The sequence below is a fragment of the Bactrocera oleae genome, chromosome 3, assembly GCF_042242935.1.
Source record: "Bactrocera oleae isolate idBacOlea1 chromosome 3, idBacOlea1, whole genome shotgun sequence".
In the NCBI taxonomy this organism is placed as follows: Eukaryota; Metazoa; Arthropoda; class Insecta; order Diptera; family Tephritidae; genus Bactrocera; species Bactrocera oleae.
This window is the reverse complement of record NC_091537.1, coordinates 6699752-6716145: the sequence shown is the minus strand read 5'-3', so window position 1 is coordinate 6716145 and position 16394 is coordinate 6699752. Positions and strand designations below refer to the sequence as shown.

Below are 16394 nucleotides of genomic sequence, written 5' to 3'. Positions count from 1 at the left end.
TTGAGCTGGAAATGTGACACTGATTTCTAAAATTGGAAACATCTTTAGCATAGCCGAAAACCATGTAAAGGAATTGTAATCCGAATAAGGTGTATTTTTATAATTTCTTTATTTCAAAATTTTTTTGGTTTTTACAATTATTATAATTAGTAATTAATCGCTACTAATTTGATTAATGATGAATTTTCTCTAGCAACGATGACTGCGCCAATATGTGACAATTTTAGTTCACACAATTCTGACTGGAGTAAAGAGAGGTTCGTCAGAAAATTAATTCCTAGTAATTATAATGCCCAATTGACCGCTGTGAGACTGAGGCTTTCAGCTTTAATGCCATTACTATGCTTTCGTAGAAACATCTACAAGTATGTATGATATGCGCCTTCTTCAGTAACTAAGTGGTAATAGTTTTATTCAAAGGAATATCAGCTGATGATGATCGCTCAGCATCATTATTGTATTACTTATAAAAACAAAAATCAGTTTCGCTCCATTTTATGGATTTCCCACTATAAAAATTCTCAGTCAGTTTGGCTGAGTTTAAAGCAGAACGACCGACCTACTATTGAGTAAAACGCCCACTTAAAAAATTGGCTCGCCTAGCTTTGACTCAGCAAAATAATTATGAACTGACAGAGAATCAATCATCTTGGGAAATACCAGCTTACAATGTAATTTAGATATATTCGGAATGAGTATTTTCTTAGATAAACATATGTAATTGTAAATTGTATAACAAATGTAATATACAATTATTTATCGTACATTTCTTGAGCACAAATTCTGCAGAAATCAAATAAATTACAAGCTCGGGAAAACGCTGTAGTAGATATCGCTTTGTGAAATTTCAAGAAAGTGTGGAGATAACTACATATGTATGACTACAGTATAAAATTGTATAAGCTCACATAAACACATTCTATATTTATATATACCTAACTACATGCATGTATTATATTATGTATATTTATATTATCTACATACATACATTAATAGACTGTTACTTTCACATCAACAAAGCAATTAACAAGTTATTGCCATCAAATATGAATCTCTGCCGGTTTGTCTGGTTGTCATGTCAATTATAGGATATCTTATTAGTATTATTAACACTTGCTTCATGTGTAAACAAGTTGTAAACTCATGACCTACGTGCTAAGCCAATAAATAAGATTACTTAAACACGTACAATTAAATACATAGACGTCTCTGTATAATATTAATGAATCTTTCAAATAAGCTCAGATCTTAGAAAGCTCTCTTGAGCATAGCAGTTATTGCAACACCTAAGATAAGCGCTTATAAAGAATTAAATTTTCTAAGCGATTGTTAAGCTTCCTAATGCGTAAACGGAAATTGTTGTTATTTTATTGCCCGTTTGTGTGATAGAAGTATCCAAAAAAGAAACGAGGAAGTCACATAAAATAGGTTTTCTCAAAAGGAAAAAAATATTAAATTTTTGTAGCCAAACACGAAAATTAGTTCTGCTCTTATGGCGAGAGCATCGCCTCAACTTGTTTAGTGCAGAGAATAGCATCAAAGTTTACGCAGAAAATAGAAATAAGTAACAATGTATCTACCGCAATATCCGATAGCGTTATTGCAGCTAAAAGATAATAAATAAATGGATTGTGAATCTAGCTTTTATTTCTATCGTCCAAAAGCTGAAAAAGTGCTATATACATAGAATATCTATTTGATATAGTTATTAATATCAAAACAGACTCTACAACTATAAAATCGTTTCTCATTATCGAAGACTCGTAATCGATGTCTATCGAACAAGAATTTAGAGAGAGAGTGAGAGAGAGAGAGAGAGATAGAGAGACGTTAGAAACTTTTAAACGGGTAGAACTGAAAAGCTTAGATAAATACATCTATCAGACAATAAAACTTGCCCGAATTTGCATAGATTCTTTGGTTTGATGCCCTTTCGAAGAGACTACAGATTAATAGACTCTCTCATCAGTACATACGTTATAACACATTGTTCAACCACCATAGTTGCCTATTACAGACAGCATCTTGGACCTTTAAATCACAGAGACAAGAATATAGAATACCCAATAACCCCATAACTGCACCCTATTTATGCAATAATCGAAATTTTATGTAATGAGAAATTATCTCAAATGTAGTCGAACATAATAATGTGAAGATTTCTACGATCTTAGTCACAAACCAGCTGATTTCCAAGGAATTTCTATAAATATATTTATCACTTAAGATAAGTTTTTGATGACAAAACTTTTCCCAGGTGAAAAGATAAATAAAGGAAAAGGGAAATCGCTAGATATATCAGAGCTATAAAGAAGTCACTGAACTTAAAGTAAAAGACGAAAAAGGTAATAATCAAAGTAATAAGATTTCGACAATAATTTCGATTATTTAAGCCATTTTTTTTCATAGACTTTTTTTTTGGAAGCCATCATTTTGTCAATAATGGCTCCTCTTAAAAAAATTCACAAAAAATGCGTTTTTTTCAAAATTGCAAGTGGATTTAACTCTTAAAATAGTTTGGCTAAAATAAAATTAGAACTCAACCGGTTTTTTTTTGTGTTTAATATATTGTACAATTACTTACCATATTTAAACTTATTTAAATTGACTATCACAAATCCATATATATGACAATCTGAAAGATAAATATAAAAGTGTTAATGTTAAATCTGCATATGTTAGTATATATGTAAACGAGTATATGTGTATGTAAATATATAGTTTTATTCATAATGGAAAAATGGCACATGCATAATATTTATACGATTTTTTTCATGACAAGCACAGCATGTCAATTCTTTTTTCAATTATGATGCAGAATCATTTTAATCGCCGAAAAATGTACACCAGATCCACATATGTATATAGTTGCTTTGTATAACATTGTTGTTGTTTTTTTATTTTTGTTTTTCAGTTTCATACTGCAGACGAATTAACACGATGTTGCTGATTACCTACGTGATTTATTTGCTAATTCACTTAGTAGCGCAACAAAGACAAAATAAATAGTATACCTATATATAATTTTTATGAAAACAATTATATAATAAAAATCATATAAATTAAAAGCGAAAAAAGTACTGTGTAGTTACTTTTCGACTTTTCGACTTTTTTAGTTTTTTTGTTGTTAAATATATAAAAAAACAACGAGGTGAAATATTTTGTTGTGCGCCGAAGTTTTCCACTTCAGTGATTTGCGGAAAAATTATTACGATTACAACAATCTAAGCTTTTTTTGCTGAATTGATTAAACCAAATTTGTATGGAGGAGTGTGTTTGTGTGTGAATTTGAATTTGGCGTTTATGCGATAGTTAAATTTGCATATCGAAGCGCTGACCTTAGCACTAATTGAAGGAAACAACTGGCTTCGATCATGTAAACAAGCAACAAAAAAAAAAAAAAACAATTATCTAACAGGTACAAATGTATGTTAGTATGTATGAAACAAGTGACAAAATATGTAAATAAAGCAGTTGTTAACTTTAGCTGTCAGCAGACTAATGAAATAGTATTTTAATTCGGCTAAATAAGTCATGTGATACGATGACGGATTGCAAAGTCAGAGAAAGGAATACAGAAGAAGCAGCAAATGAAAAGTAGACTGAAAGCGCAATGTTGTCTAAGCTCCCAATGGTCGAAAAAAATCTTTGGGGTCATCAAAAATTACAACACTATCTGGAGTAGCGCTGGAACATATGGCTTTCAAAGTTTTTCAAATAGTGAACTTACTCAAGCAACAAGAACTGTAATCTCCACAACAGCCAGGTTTTAACTAAGCATAACGGACCCGGATTTATAGCCGGCCAAGGACCAATAAGTCGTCAAAATTCCCCAATTTTATTTGGGGTTTGGGTAATTTTTTCTACCGCTCCGATCAAAACAAAAGCTGTGTCTAATTGCACCGAGAAGATGTAGCTGCCGATTTTATTAAAAATACTTGTATTCTCGCAGCAAATAAAGACCTTTCATAGAAAGGGACACTAAAAACTAATAACTTTTTAAGACAATCTACTATTTCGTCACAAGAAGATCTAGAAGTATTCAAAGCTACAGATGGTGAAGCCATTATTACTGTTGTAAAAATAATATTTGGTTTTAGAAACCTTTAAGATCTAAATTTCAAGTTATCAGAAAACTCCTATTGCTGTTTCACTTATCAAACTATTCACTATTTTTCATCCCATTCCAGAAAAATTTTAAGGGAGTGCTCTTAGAAATCTGAAGGAAGTCATGGAATACTGATTAGGAATTAATTTAACTTGATATATTTAATTTAGAAATTTCCTGTTTCGCACTTATTTCCGTTTTAAAAATGTTACGCCAAACTTACGCCTTTAGATTTAAAATCAGAACATATCATCGGCAGATAATGGCATATTAATGCCTTTCACCAACATTTACACTGTTCTGCTCGTTTGTGTTTCCCAAGTCAATCAGTCAAATAATTCTTTACTAACTTGAGATGTCTTGCTAACATAAGCTAGCAGCCATGTTTGAACTTGAAAGCAATCAGTAGAAAAAACACCGATTTGTCATATCACCCTCGTACAACAAAATAAAAGTGTAGTAGAAGCGCCGAATTGGTGATAAAATTGGTTAAACTAAATAGTTAATGAATGAGCTAGAAATCCCAACTAACACCACTGCCTATTACCATCTGGTTCATTATTTTTAGTTAACTGACGTCAAGCTGTTCATATCAGCTTGTAACTCGGTAATTTGGACTCCTAAATAAAGTATATTATGTCGAATGTAAAGCCATTACATGTCGGTGTTTGAATTAAAACGAATTATTGATTTCATTAAATTACACGCAAAAAGGTTAGCACATAACTCAAATATCAAATTTCTAAGTCAACAATTTAACCCTGAACTTTCCATACTACATATAATTCTGCACATTTGTATGATATATTTTTTTACCACAAATCGATCTCAATCGCTTCTTCAATCTATGTTTGTCACAAGCTCAATGTAAGATTAAGAACCCTGCATGCGTCCACAGTTTTCCTATTCATAAATTGATCATGAAATTCATATGTATGTGGACTCGAGTAAAATTATGTGAAACAACACTCACAATGTGCTTAACAAAAGATTTAGATGCTTAATATGCTTCCTCTATCTGCGTACCATGAGAAAATGGTCCTACTTTGCTAAAACCACTTTTTTATGTCCTCTTGTTATCTTTCGTTTGTAATATCCTATTATTTCAAATTATCCGCAGAGAGTTAAGACATACCCAAAATACCCTTTTATTGTCTCAAAATATTTTCAATATTATATTAAAAATCAAATATTCATTAATTTAATTTTAAATACGGGTCTATATTTCACAGAAATTAAGATATACAATCAGAATGTGTTTGACTTTTTTATAACCAGATATGACCAAGTTGACGCTCGTTTCTATATGCAATATTACCGAATGAGAAAATAAACGCACTTAATATGTAACGGTAATAAAAAAATCTATAAATCTCACAACCTAATAAGGCAACGGTTGTTTTAATGCAGTGGTTTATGTTGGCAACATAATTATTTTTTACACTAACAAAAGGTTAATTTATGAAATGAATTTGAATATATTTTTATAAAGTGAAGTGCTTCAAATATTTTTATTTTTAGTGGCAATCGATCACTGATAAATTTTACATACTAAAACTGTACTAAGAAATTGATAACGGTTAATATTACATATTAATTAATTTTACATATCGTCCGGCAATTCTCTAGAAAATAGGTTTTCGTTCTACGTAAATGTTTCTAATCACTGGATCACCACATGAGCGATAGAGTTTAAAGCTACCTAATATTTTAATGTTTGAGGGTAAATCAGATAGAAGTAGATGATTAATGTGGTATTTATACAATTTAAAGGGCTTGACCAAAATAGGTAGGTAGTTAGGTAGAGTGGCTGTCTTACGACACACATAGGCCTTTAGGACGCCAATTGTGATGCCACTAAAATATACAACGTGTTTAAGTTTTAAAGGGGATAATGATATTTTCATAAGCTTTCAAAAGCTATTCTATAACGGCTTGACATTGACTTAGATTGTTTGTAATATTTTACGAAAAAATCCGAAGTTTTAGAATATTCAGCCCAGAAATGCGGCGGTTGTTAATGGTGTCAATTCTGCTACATTTGAGCTCACTAAGTTTCAACATATGATATACATTTTACTGGGAACACCTCTGGGATAATAATAATGGATTCTCTAAAATTTCATTTAGCAAACTTCTTCGTATTTTTCGACAAATTTCTGAACTTAGTGCGATTTCCTTGGTTATTGGTTCTCACATTTTACAAATGAAATCAAATAAGATATTTTATAAAATAATATAACGGTGAATATATTTTAGAACATTACGACAATGGATCAATTCTAAGGTCAATCATTTCGAGCTCTCGGTTTTCATCTTACGATACACCGTTTCTCACAAGGAAATCGATAAGTCATTCGCTAACGGAAAACTAACTCAGACACAAATTTTATAAGGGCTACTAGAGAACGGAACTGCAAAATTCGAAGGGATAGGGGCTCCGTTGGCTTCCTGTGGTTTGCAACTGAACCCCTAAGCTTCAGACCAGCTCAGCAAGCGTTGGTTAACTACCATCAGCTGTACAGTCGCAAGGTCTTGCTGGTACAGGGTAAATCGGAAGAGGTCTAGGAAGCTCTACACTCGCAGCAATGTTCACCTTTCAATGGTTGTAGCAGTTCTAACTGAACACTGTCCTATCGAGATTTACGCAATAAGATTGAACATCTTTTATGATGCAGCTCTATTAGCTGTTTGGAAGAAGATGAAATAGAAACATCTCAACACTTTCTCCAATGTACCGCTTTTGCCAGATCAAGGCAAAAAGCCCCCAATCTCATACACTTAGATATTCAGGTGAAATGGCAAAAATAGAAATAAAACACCTTAGCACATTTGTGATAGATTCAGGGCGCTTTGACGATAGCTAGTATGTTGGATAGGAGTTTTTTCGTTTGGCTTCACAAAGGTCTGAAGATAACAACCAAATCTAACTAAAAAGCCGAACATGAAATGTTATACATATATAAAGAAAAACTCTAGTTTTTGCCCTTTATTTCCACCAACTTTTTAAAGAAATTTTCAAAGTTTTTCTTTTACCCTTTAACTCTCTCTGCAAACAAACAAAAATATATGTATGCAATTCTAAATTCCGCGCAAACGATTTCGATGTATATAAGCATAATTTTTTCTACTTTTAAGCTGAAAACAGACATAATAAAGTTCACTTTCAACCAACACAGCTTCTAAAAGCCTACGCACTTCTCAGTACGCCTTCTAACAGTGCGATCATCGTCCAAATGCGAAAAATATGGTTAAGTTGGTAAATCAAGAAAGTTCAAAAATTAATGAGTGCTTCTTTTGTATTTTGTTTTGATTTCTGCAAATCGCATGACACACACGGAACGTTGAACGCAGGTAGTCAAACAATATGAAAGCTTACGTGTGTTACGTCATATGAGAGAACCCGTCAACTAACAACGTCTGTTCGTTGACATTTAGAAGCCGAGACAGCGGTAAACCTGGTCAACAATTAATTGGCGATATTGTCATATTGAGCACCGATTGTGAGATAAAATAATATAAGTTAAATGCAGAAATCACAAAATGACAAAGGAAAAAAAAACAAAACATTGCAAACAACAAGCAAATACAAATACAAACATTTTTTGCGGAATTCTTGCTTTTATTTCTGCTGTTCTTTATTTACAGTGGCGGCACTTTTCTCCACCGCCCCTCCCGTGCACACAAACAAGTCACCGGTATTTACAGAAAGCATACCCAAAACTCAGCTGTTTGATAATTAGCAAATCGCTCACTGTTTGTCTCCGCGCTGTGCTTCGGTGCCAGACTATGCTTCACTTTTACTGCCGGTTACCACTTTTTGTTTTTAGTTTATTTTATTTATCAAAAATAGTTTTTACGCTGATAATAATTAAGCCAGTTGGGTCAGTTAATATGTAAGTTGCCAGAATTAGCTCAGTATCGAGCATATTGTCGGCCAGAAGGCACTCAATGGAAGTGAAAAAGAGAGAGCTAAAAAAACAGTACAGTGTAAGTGGAAGGGGGTTACTGTAGAACAGTAGCTGCCAGTTGCGCTCAGTAAGGTTCGTAAATGGCGCGCTGCGATCGGCCATATAATATATACACTCGTACATATTGCACCGCTGGACAGCTGACAGTGGCAGTAGTGAGCTGAGCACGCTTTAAAGCACGGAAAATACATATATAAACTTTCAATGGGATCATGAGATTTTCAGTTAATTTTTGAAATTCGTAAACGGCGGTTGACGCGCACAAGCAAAGTGAAATAGCAAGGATAATAACTCTTAAATAAAGATCGAAATAATATTTTAGTTGCGTTGATTTGTATTTCTCGTGTCATCGCGTATCTCGCATTTCTTGCAGCAGATCTATCAACTTGATTGCTTTTTAAAGGAATAAAAAATACAAAAATTATTATAAATTAGATTAAAATTAAAATTAATCAAATAAAAATCTCAATTGTAACTTTTTGAATAAACAAAAAACAACAATAAATACAAAATGCAACAAATTAAAAATATAAGAAAACTAACGGGCTTCCTGTTGCTGGCTTGCATAGTACAAGGTAATTTACACTAAACAAAAATAAACTGTTTTATTAGTGGTTTAACAAAAAATTATGTGTGGCAATATTTAAAAAAAAAAAACAAAAAAAAATTTAGCAAAAAAAATTATTCAGCTTTTTTATCATTCTGAGCAAATTTCACTATGAGAAACCTTTGTGCGCATCAAGTAAGGGTTAATAATGTGCAGAAAGGAATAACATATGTGCAAGAAATTAACGAATTTTAATAAAACAAGCTTAGAGGATTTTTTTAAACTCACATGGCACTTGGCTCAATATTTTTTGCCCACAAGTTCAAGTTATGGCAGCAGAGATTTATTTTTCATGATTAACAAACTGTTTAGTGTCGCCGATAACAAATCCAACTTCTGAAAGTGCTTTAACGAAGCAGTGGAGACCTTAGCTCTTTAGCTCCATGAACTTTGTAGGTTCTCACGAGGTGTGGGACGTTTCAGTTTCTTGGTTTTAAATGCTAAATTACCAAAAAAAGTGCAAGATTCCGATACTTTTTACTATTCTAGAGAGGCGGAAGACTTAAATTCTTTTTTTGGTTTGCCGAGTTTCTGCCAAAATTGGTATGCTAAAAATCATGTTGGCTTACAAACCACAATCATTAACAAATTGAAAATATATACTATAATTTCTGTCCTTCACGTAGTTGTGACCACAAAAACGTACGATAAAAGTTCTATAAATTATTACTGAATGACTTTTTGTTACTAATGCTGTTGAAAAAGTAAAATTTATAATTCTTGGAGTAGGCGTTGCTGAGAAGATATCTGAACTATAGTTGTTATCTTTGAACTATCCTCATGCTTTTATGGGTGTTTCAAACTTTCGCGGTGGATCAGCAAAAAAAGAAAAATAAGATATTAACTAATTTTAAATATTTTCATGGGTTAATCTAACAATAATGGCCAAAATCAAATTCACATGAAGCCATTGCCCATACTTTGAGACTAAAATAGAAATATGACAGATTTGTAGTCAGAAGCAAAGGATTTCTATGTACTTTACTTTATAAAGTCTACTAGTAAAGGTTTGAATATTTTCTTGTTATAAACACCGGTATGCTAGCATTTTCTAAGTTCTAAACATTACTAAAGCCAACATTTTTATTTTCTTTTTTGCGCCAATTTTTTACATAAATAAGGCAAGGAATATTTGTGTATAGAAGATTCGCCGCGTTCAACTTTGATTAGTGGTGAATAGAACAAACAAACCGCTATAAATCAAACAGTTTGGATGTTTGGTTGTTGTTTTCATATGAAAATTTTTAACACGAGAATTAAGCTGAAATGCATAAAGAAGAGGCAACACGAAAACAACTATATCAATTATATGCAAATTTGTGCAACTAAATAGTTGATTTTAAAAACTAAACTCGAAAGTGGGAAAAACTATAAGCTAATTTATTAGATACTTAGTTATGGACTCTTGGTAATTTCAAAGTAATGCAATTGCAAGTGCTTGAATTGTTTTCGCTTTTTGTGGGAATTCTCAATAATGTAAATATGTATGTAATATACAGTCTTTCACAATAATCTGCGAACAAACAGTAAAATGTTAATTAAATGTCAGCTTACAAACACAATGGCTGGTGAACTAAAGTAAATTGAATTATGATCGAAAGAACGTATGAATATACACACAAATATGTATATATACCTACGTATATATGTACACATATGCAAAATAAATGTTTATGAATTTATGGTCATGTAGATTTGTAAATATTCACCTAAGCTGACATATTTACCTAAGCAGTTAGACACTACTTGGCAAAACGGCAACAAATGTGCTATAACCCACATGTATATATTATATACTTTCCTATATATTATATTTATGTACATAAAAACTTACAAGTATATCACATGATTAATTTTTAAGCTGTTTGGCTAATTAACTTATGACAATAAATAAATAAATTTATAAGAGTATGTGAGAATACATTAATAAACATATTTTGACAGCGGCAAGAAGGTTTTTCTTTTTCATATAGGAAATAAAAACTAACTGCTGTTACAAGGAATACCTATATGTAAATACTACGCGCTCAATATAAATATTAGAAAATATGTATGTATAGTCAAATAAATTTTGTGCGGTATCCCGAAACGTTGCTTTACGTTTTATGTGTTTTTAATGCTCTAAAATTTATAATTTTTAATAAAAACAATCAGATATAGTAAAAATATAATCCCGAAATTTTTCCTAATCGCGATATTGGTTTTGGAAAATTTCGAAATAGCGATAGTGCATTTTTATTTTTTTTTTTTTGTTTAAGTGAAAAACTAACAACATAATTCCAAAATTTTGGTATTACATTGACGGAATCCCGAAACGTTACTTTAGGATTCATGTGTTTTTAATGCACTAATATTTTTAATTTTTTATATAGAGAAACAGATATAGTAAAATTATAATCCCGAAATTTTTCGGGATCCCGATATTGGTTTCATACAATGCCGAAATTCGGATAACTCAACTTAAATTCAGTATTTTTATTTAAATAATATTATGAATATATTTTTATTTATATATTTATACAAATTGGCCCATATATATATATATATGTATGTATGTATATCAGCATGTGGTAGAAGTAGTTTGACACTCAATATTCGCATTTGGCTATAAACATTTGTAAAAGTGCTTACAAGGCGTTGATAAATACATTGCAATACAAATGTCTTTACACATTTACCTATTTATAACGTAGCAATTAAGAAAGATACAGTAATAAAAAATTAGAAAAAAAACAGTTAGGCATTCTCATATTACTATATTTTGTAACAACAAATAGTGGCATACGAAAATGTATTTCAATATTCCAAAAGCAATATTTTCGCAAACAATACATACCCAGCAGGGTATTCGTTACTTTTGACACATTTCCAAAAAACAGCTACGAAAGCATGAACTGGAAGTATATGATTTAAATATTTACACACTTAATATTTTTATAGTTTGTGCCTGAATTTTATCAAAATTTGTGTACTGTCTTACTCTCTTTTCGCTCAAATTATGTATGTGTAGTGAAACCCCTACTCTATTGGTGTCTCCTCATGCTGCCATTTGCTTTGTTTTCTAAGTTATTTGTTTCTATTCAGTTGGTAATTTATCATTTAATTTTTAATCTGGCACCTTACTATATACATTACTTATAGATCACCATTTCCTACGCGGTATTTACAACGTTATAACATACATATAATTAAATGTTAAATTCAATCGTGGGCAAGTTTTAGAAGCAATACAATGTCTAGTGAAATAAATTATTCAAATATTATTACTAGTCTGCATAAATTAATGATAATATATGTGCAAGTAATTGCTAGCCTTCAAATTAAGAGAAAATAATTAAAATATATATTCAACCATGCTAGAAATTTAATTAAACCAAGCAAACGAGTTGTACTTTATTTTTCATAGTACAGTAAGCATAGAAGGAGTAAAATTTTTCCGCTTGAAATCTGGAAATCACACTTTGATGAATTAAAAAAAACGTGACAGCTTTTTGATGAAAAATGTATAAAAAATTTTAATTACGTGGAATCGTTTTCATTACTGCTTTGAATAAGCACCAACACCATTCACAACAATATATCAAAATCATGAAATATGGACGACAAACCTTTTGTAACGGTCATATTAAGAAAAGAACTTTATTTAACAGTAATCGGTACTTTTTCTGCGACAGCTCAGTACTTTACTAAGAACAACCAAAAAAAAATATGCAAAAATCTGCTCTAACCAACCTGTCAGTCACGGCGTGGCTACGATGTTATACGTATGTACATATATGTGCTTTTAAGTACATTTACTTCTTTGTTGTTGCAAGTAAATATTTAACCCAACCAGTGCGCCTTGCATGCCTTTAACTCTTCCCTTTGTTTTCTCTGTCTTCACAACGTTCTGGAGGTAAACAAGACAAGAGTGACAGTTGTTAAAATTGTCATGATAATAGTGAAGATCAACAGATGGCTAGTAAATGTAAGAATCCCGCATAGCACAAAGGGAGACAAAGAAAATTATGTTTTCCTTCTTTTAATTGGTTTTTTATTAAATAAAAGAGTTAAGCATTTTAAAAATTTATTGATAAAATAAGTAATGACGCAATATAAATTCAGTAAATGTCAGTTATTCCTGATAAAAGTTATTATTTCGTATATAAAACAAACTCTGAAGAATTGTATATGATAAAGTTCAGATGGGCATTTGCTAAAGTGACGTCACATTACCAACTAATAACATCAAATTCGTATGCGTTAAGAAAATGTATATAAACCTGAAAATATAGGGAGAAACTAAGGCTGAAAATAATAAGTAGTTGCTTTTTGGAAGAATAACCTCACATCAATATTTTGCGTTTAACACGGCTGTCTTACAAAAATAGAAGTGAAGTTGTGAGTAAGGAGGAGATCAAACACGGTGCAAAATCCTTATAAATAAGCTGGTAAATTCAGCTTTAAAAAGTGTCTTACATAAAAAAAAGCTGAATAAATAGAGTATAAAAATAATTCTTGAGTGTTTTGTGAATATTAAGACAAATTAATGCTAGTTCGACAATCTTAGGTAGACAACTCTTTATTTGTGAGAATAATTAAGGGATGTGCATCATTTTAAGCAAAAAACAGATTGCGGGCTTAAAAAGTTGCATAGAAATCCGAAATATTTGAAAATATTAATAGCGCTGACCTCAACGGGTAACTTTATCACCCCTTATCTTTTTTTTATATTTGGTCGCACATCACTACAATAATGATATATACCACATACACAATAAATATGAAAACCGCAAAAAAACATACTTAATTTTTGATAACAAAAATAGCAAAATCATTGTTGAATTAATATGTTGCCATAAATTAAAAATTCAATATTTGGGGAATTTCAATGGTTATGACTTATATCAAGCATAAGCTTCGGTGAGAATTATGTAATATTTCGAAGACGTTTTTTCAAAAGCATTAAACCTTTTTTTTTTAAATTAATTTGAAATTGCGAAATTTATACACCAAAATATTTTTTAGTGTTTTGTAAACAAACCTACATGAGCACAACTTTAAATAGGTATATGCCAGTTTTTTTCAATAAAAAATCAAGAAATTTAATTTACTATTGCTTCTAAACATTTAATAAACTGCATAAGAACGCTCTTTTAACGCTCTCCATCTCACTCTCTAATCCTCAGCATGCCACAGCGCCACAGTCGCCTCTACCACACCACTGATGTGTTATGTTTGCGAAGATTGTGCGAAAGTTACAAAAGAAACACCCCTCGAAGCATGCGATGCGAAATTCTTCGAAGAGAGCAGCACCACACTGGAACCCACCACAGAGCCAACCACGACCACAACAACTGAGCCAACAATGGACAGCACAACCACCATCACAACCACCACCACAATCGGCACAACACTTGCCACAACAACCACAGGCAGCACCGAGGTGACTACCAACGAAGGCACCACTACCGAAGCAGTGCCGACAGCACCTACCGTGGGTCCACCAGTAACCGTGCCCACACCACCTAATGTAGGCACCGTTGCTGCTGATTTGTTGATCGCCACTGAAGTCACCATCAGCAATAACAGCACCGAGAGTACAGTTAGCTATGAAGCACCCAAAGCGTTGCCACTTGTTAGCGGCACTTACACCTACCACTGCTTCAGTGTGCAAAAGGAAGGTGAGTAGCGCATTAGCTATTTGCTAAAATCAATCAGTTATATAACGAAATATATGGTAAATGTGTTTATTTTTGTTTTTCCAGTTAACGGCAGTGTACAGATGGAACGTGGCTGCTCGCGTGTCACCACCATGGAAAGCGTTTGCGGTCAGCTGAAGGCGCTGAATAACGGTACTGAACTGAGCAAGTGCATACCCTGCTCGAATAACAGTTGTAACGGCAGCAGCGCACTGGGCGTTTCAATGGCCGCGTTGGTGTTCACGTTGATTGCTGCACTGCTGAGCCGGCAATAAGGCGTCGTGTTGTGCTCGTAAATGCCGTTAATGGCACATACGGACAACTGACAGTGTGTGTAGTGACATTGGTTTAAACAAAATAACCAAAATTTGGCCAATTGAATGGAGGAACGGGAAAAGACATATACTTATGTATTTAAAGATGTTTACAAATAATTTAGTTTGTATTTGGAATTAAGTACGAAAATCATGCAAATCGAAATATTTAAATTTAGAATTTTACCAAAATCCTTATTGTTAGCTATATTTTAATTTTGTTTCCTAGGTTAACAAATGATTTTTACAAAATAAAAACAAAAATGAAAATTAAGCGAAACAAAGTAATGTGTACAGAACTTTTTATTAACACTCTAATTACTTTAGGCTAAGCGCACATTGGCGGATAGAACGAAGATGTCAAAATAATTTTTGTTACAACACCAAAAAATTTATCGCAAATAGAGTAAAATAAAAGTTATGAGAACGACTATATTTAAACATATATTTGAGATAAATCCCACAAGTGTGACGGCTTTTTTTTCGTGGTCGCGCTGTTATCGTACAACAAACTTTTTTTGGTTCTAAATGATAAATAACAAATACAACTTCATAAAAGTATACTAAACTATTATAAAGGTGCGCTGAATATATAAAAATATAGACCTATCCTTCCATCTGTATGCCGGTTTGAACGCAAAGTCTTGCGTTATAAGAATTAAATTTAGCAAATAGCTGCATTTCAAGGGATTTTTCATTGATCCATCATCCAGATTTGACGTCCCCAACGTTCAGCTTATTACCATATCGTTAAATCATATCATTAAAAACTCCGTTTTCGTTGAATTCCATATCGAATCCTGAGGTCGCTTAATTGAATGAAAATGTTTTGAATCGTAGTCGAATCATAGCTAAGCGGAGCTATTCAAAAATCAACGCTGGGAATTTACAATTCTTATTTTTTTATTTGAAAAATTTAGAGAATTAGTCGAAAAATCCAGAATGGCCAGTATATCATCTAGTATTCCAGTCTTTTGCCTCTGCTTCGTGAGTAGGAAAATACTTGATAACCTTATTGATATAGTCTTATCCATACCATTATCAATATCGTGGTGCTCCAAAATTTTAGACTAACAAAAGTAGGTCCTTGCGATATATACAACTGGCGTATATGACAACAAACCAGATAAGCAAACACATCTATCTCATTATTTAACCGTTGTTAAGGAAACACATATGTACATATGTTATGTCTGTCTCATTATTTAACCCTTAATAAGTCACGTATACGCAGTATCATCATGCGAACGAGAAAAAATTGCTCATACGCAGCGTTGCACTTATTTAGTTAAAATTCCCTACTTTATCTAATGTTTCTCTGTTACAGATAATGGGAGCTAGTAGCTCCCATGTTAGTTAGTAGCTAGCAATGGCTTCAGCTTCAGCTCTCTTCGGCATAGTTCTTATAGTTCAAGGTGTAGAAAATAAATAAATCATTTGAAAGTTGCTACGGTAATTGCAATGTTTCGTAAGCCATTTTATATTATATTTAGCAGCGATATAGAATATTTAGATAGAACATAAAAAACATTTCTAAAGGACACCCCTCTTCTGAAATTAAAAAAAATAATAAAAAATTTTTTTCGATTTTGAAAACCAAGTTACAGTCATCTAAAGTGTAGCCGCTCATTTCAAAATTCTTAATCAATTTATCTTTAAACTTATTTTAAAATATAATATAATAAACTACAATTTTCTAATTTTCTTACTCGC

At 32.0% G+C, this 16394-nt stretch overlaps 1 protein-coding gene across 1 annotated transcript; it reads left to right on the top strand.

Moving 5' to 3' along the window:
* Positions 1–8274: 8274 nt before the first annotated feature.
* Positions 8275–14969, top strand: LOC106615574 (mucin-13). Its single transcript, XM_014231847.3, has 3 exons — positions 8275–8654; positions 13855–14349; positions 14434–14969. The coding sequence occupies exons 1-3, from the start codon at positions 8591–8593 to the stop codon at positions 14640–14642; spliced, it is 768 nt and encodes a 255-aa protein (XP_014087322.2). The 5' UTR covers positions 8275–8590; the 3' UTR covers positions 14643–14969.
* Positions 14970–16394: the final 1425 nt, after the last annotated feature.

Coding starts and splice junctions, on each gene's coding strand:
- LOC106615574 (XM_014231847.3), top strand. CDS start 8,591: ATGCAACAAATTAAAAATATAAGAAAACTAACGGGCTTCCTGTTGCTG. Junction 8,655..13,854: donor GCTGGCTTGCATAGTACAAG/GTAATTTACACT, acceptor TCTAATCCTCAG/CATGCCACAGCGCCACAGTC. Junction 14,350..14,433: donor CTTCAGTGTGCAAAAGGAAG/GTGAGTAGCGCA, acceptor TTGTTTTTCCAG/TTAACGGCAGTGTACAGATG.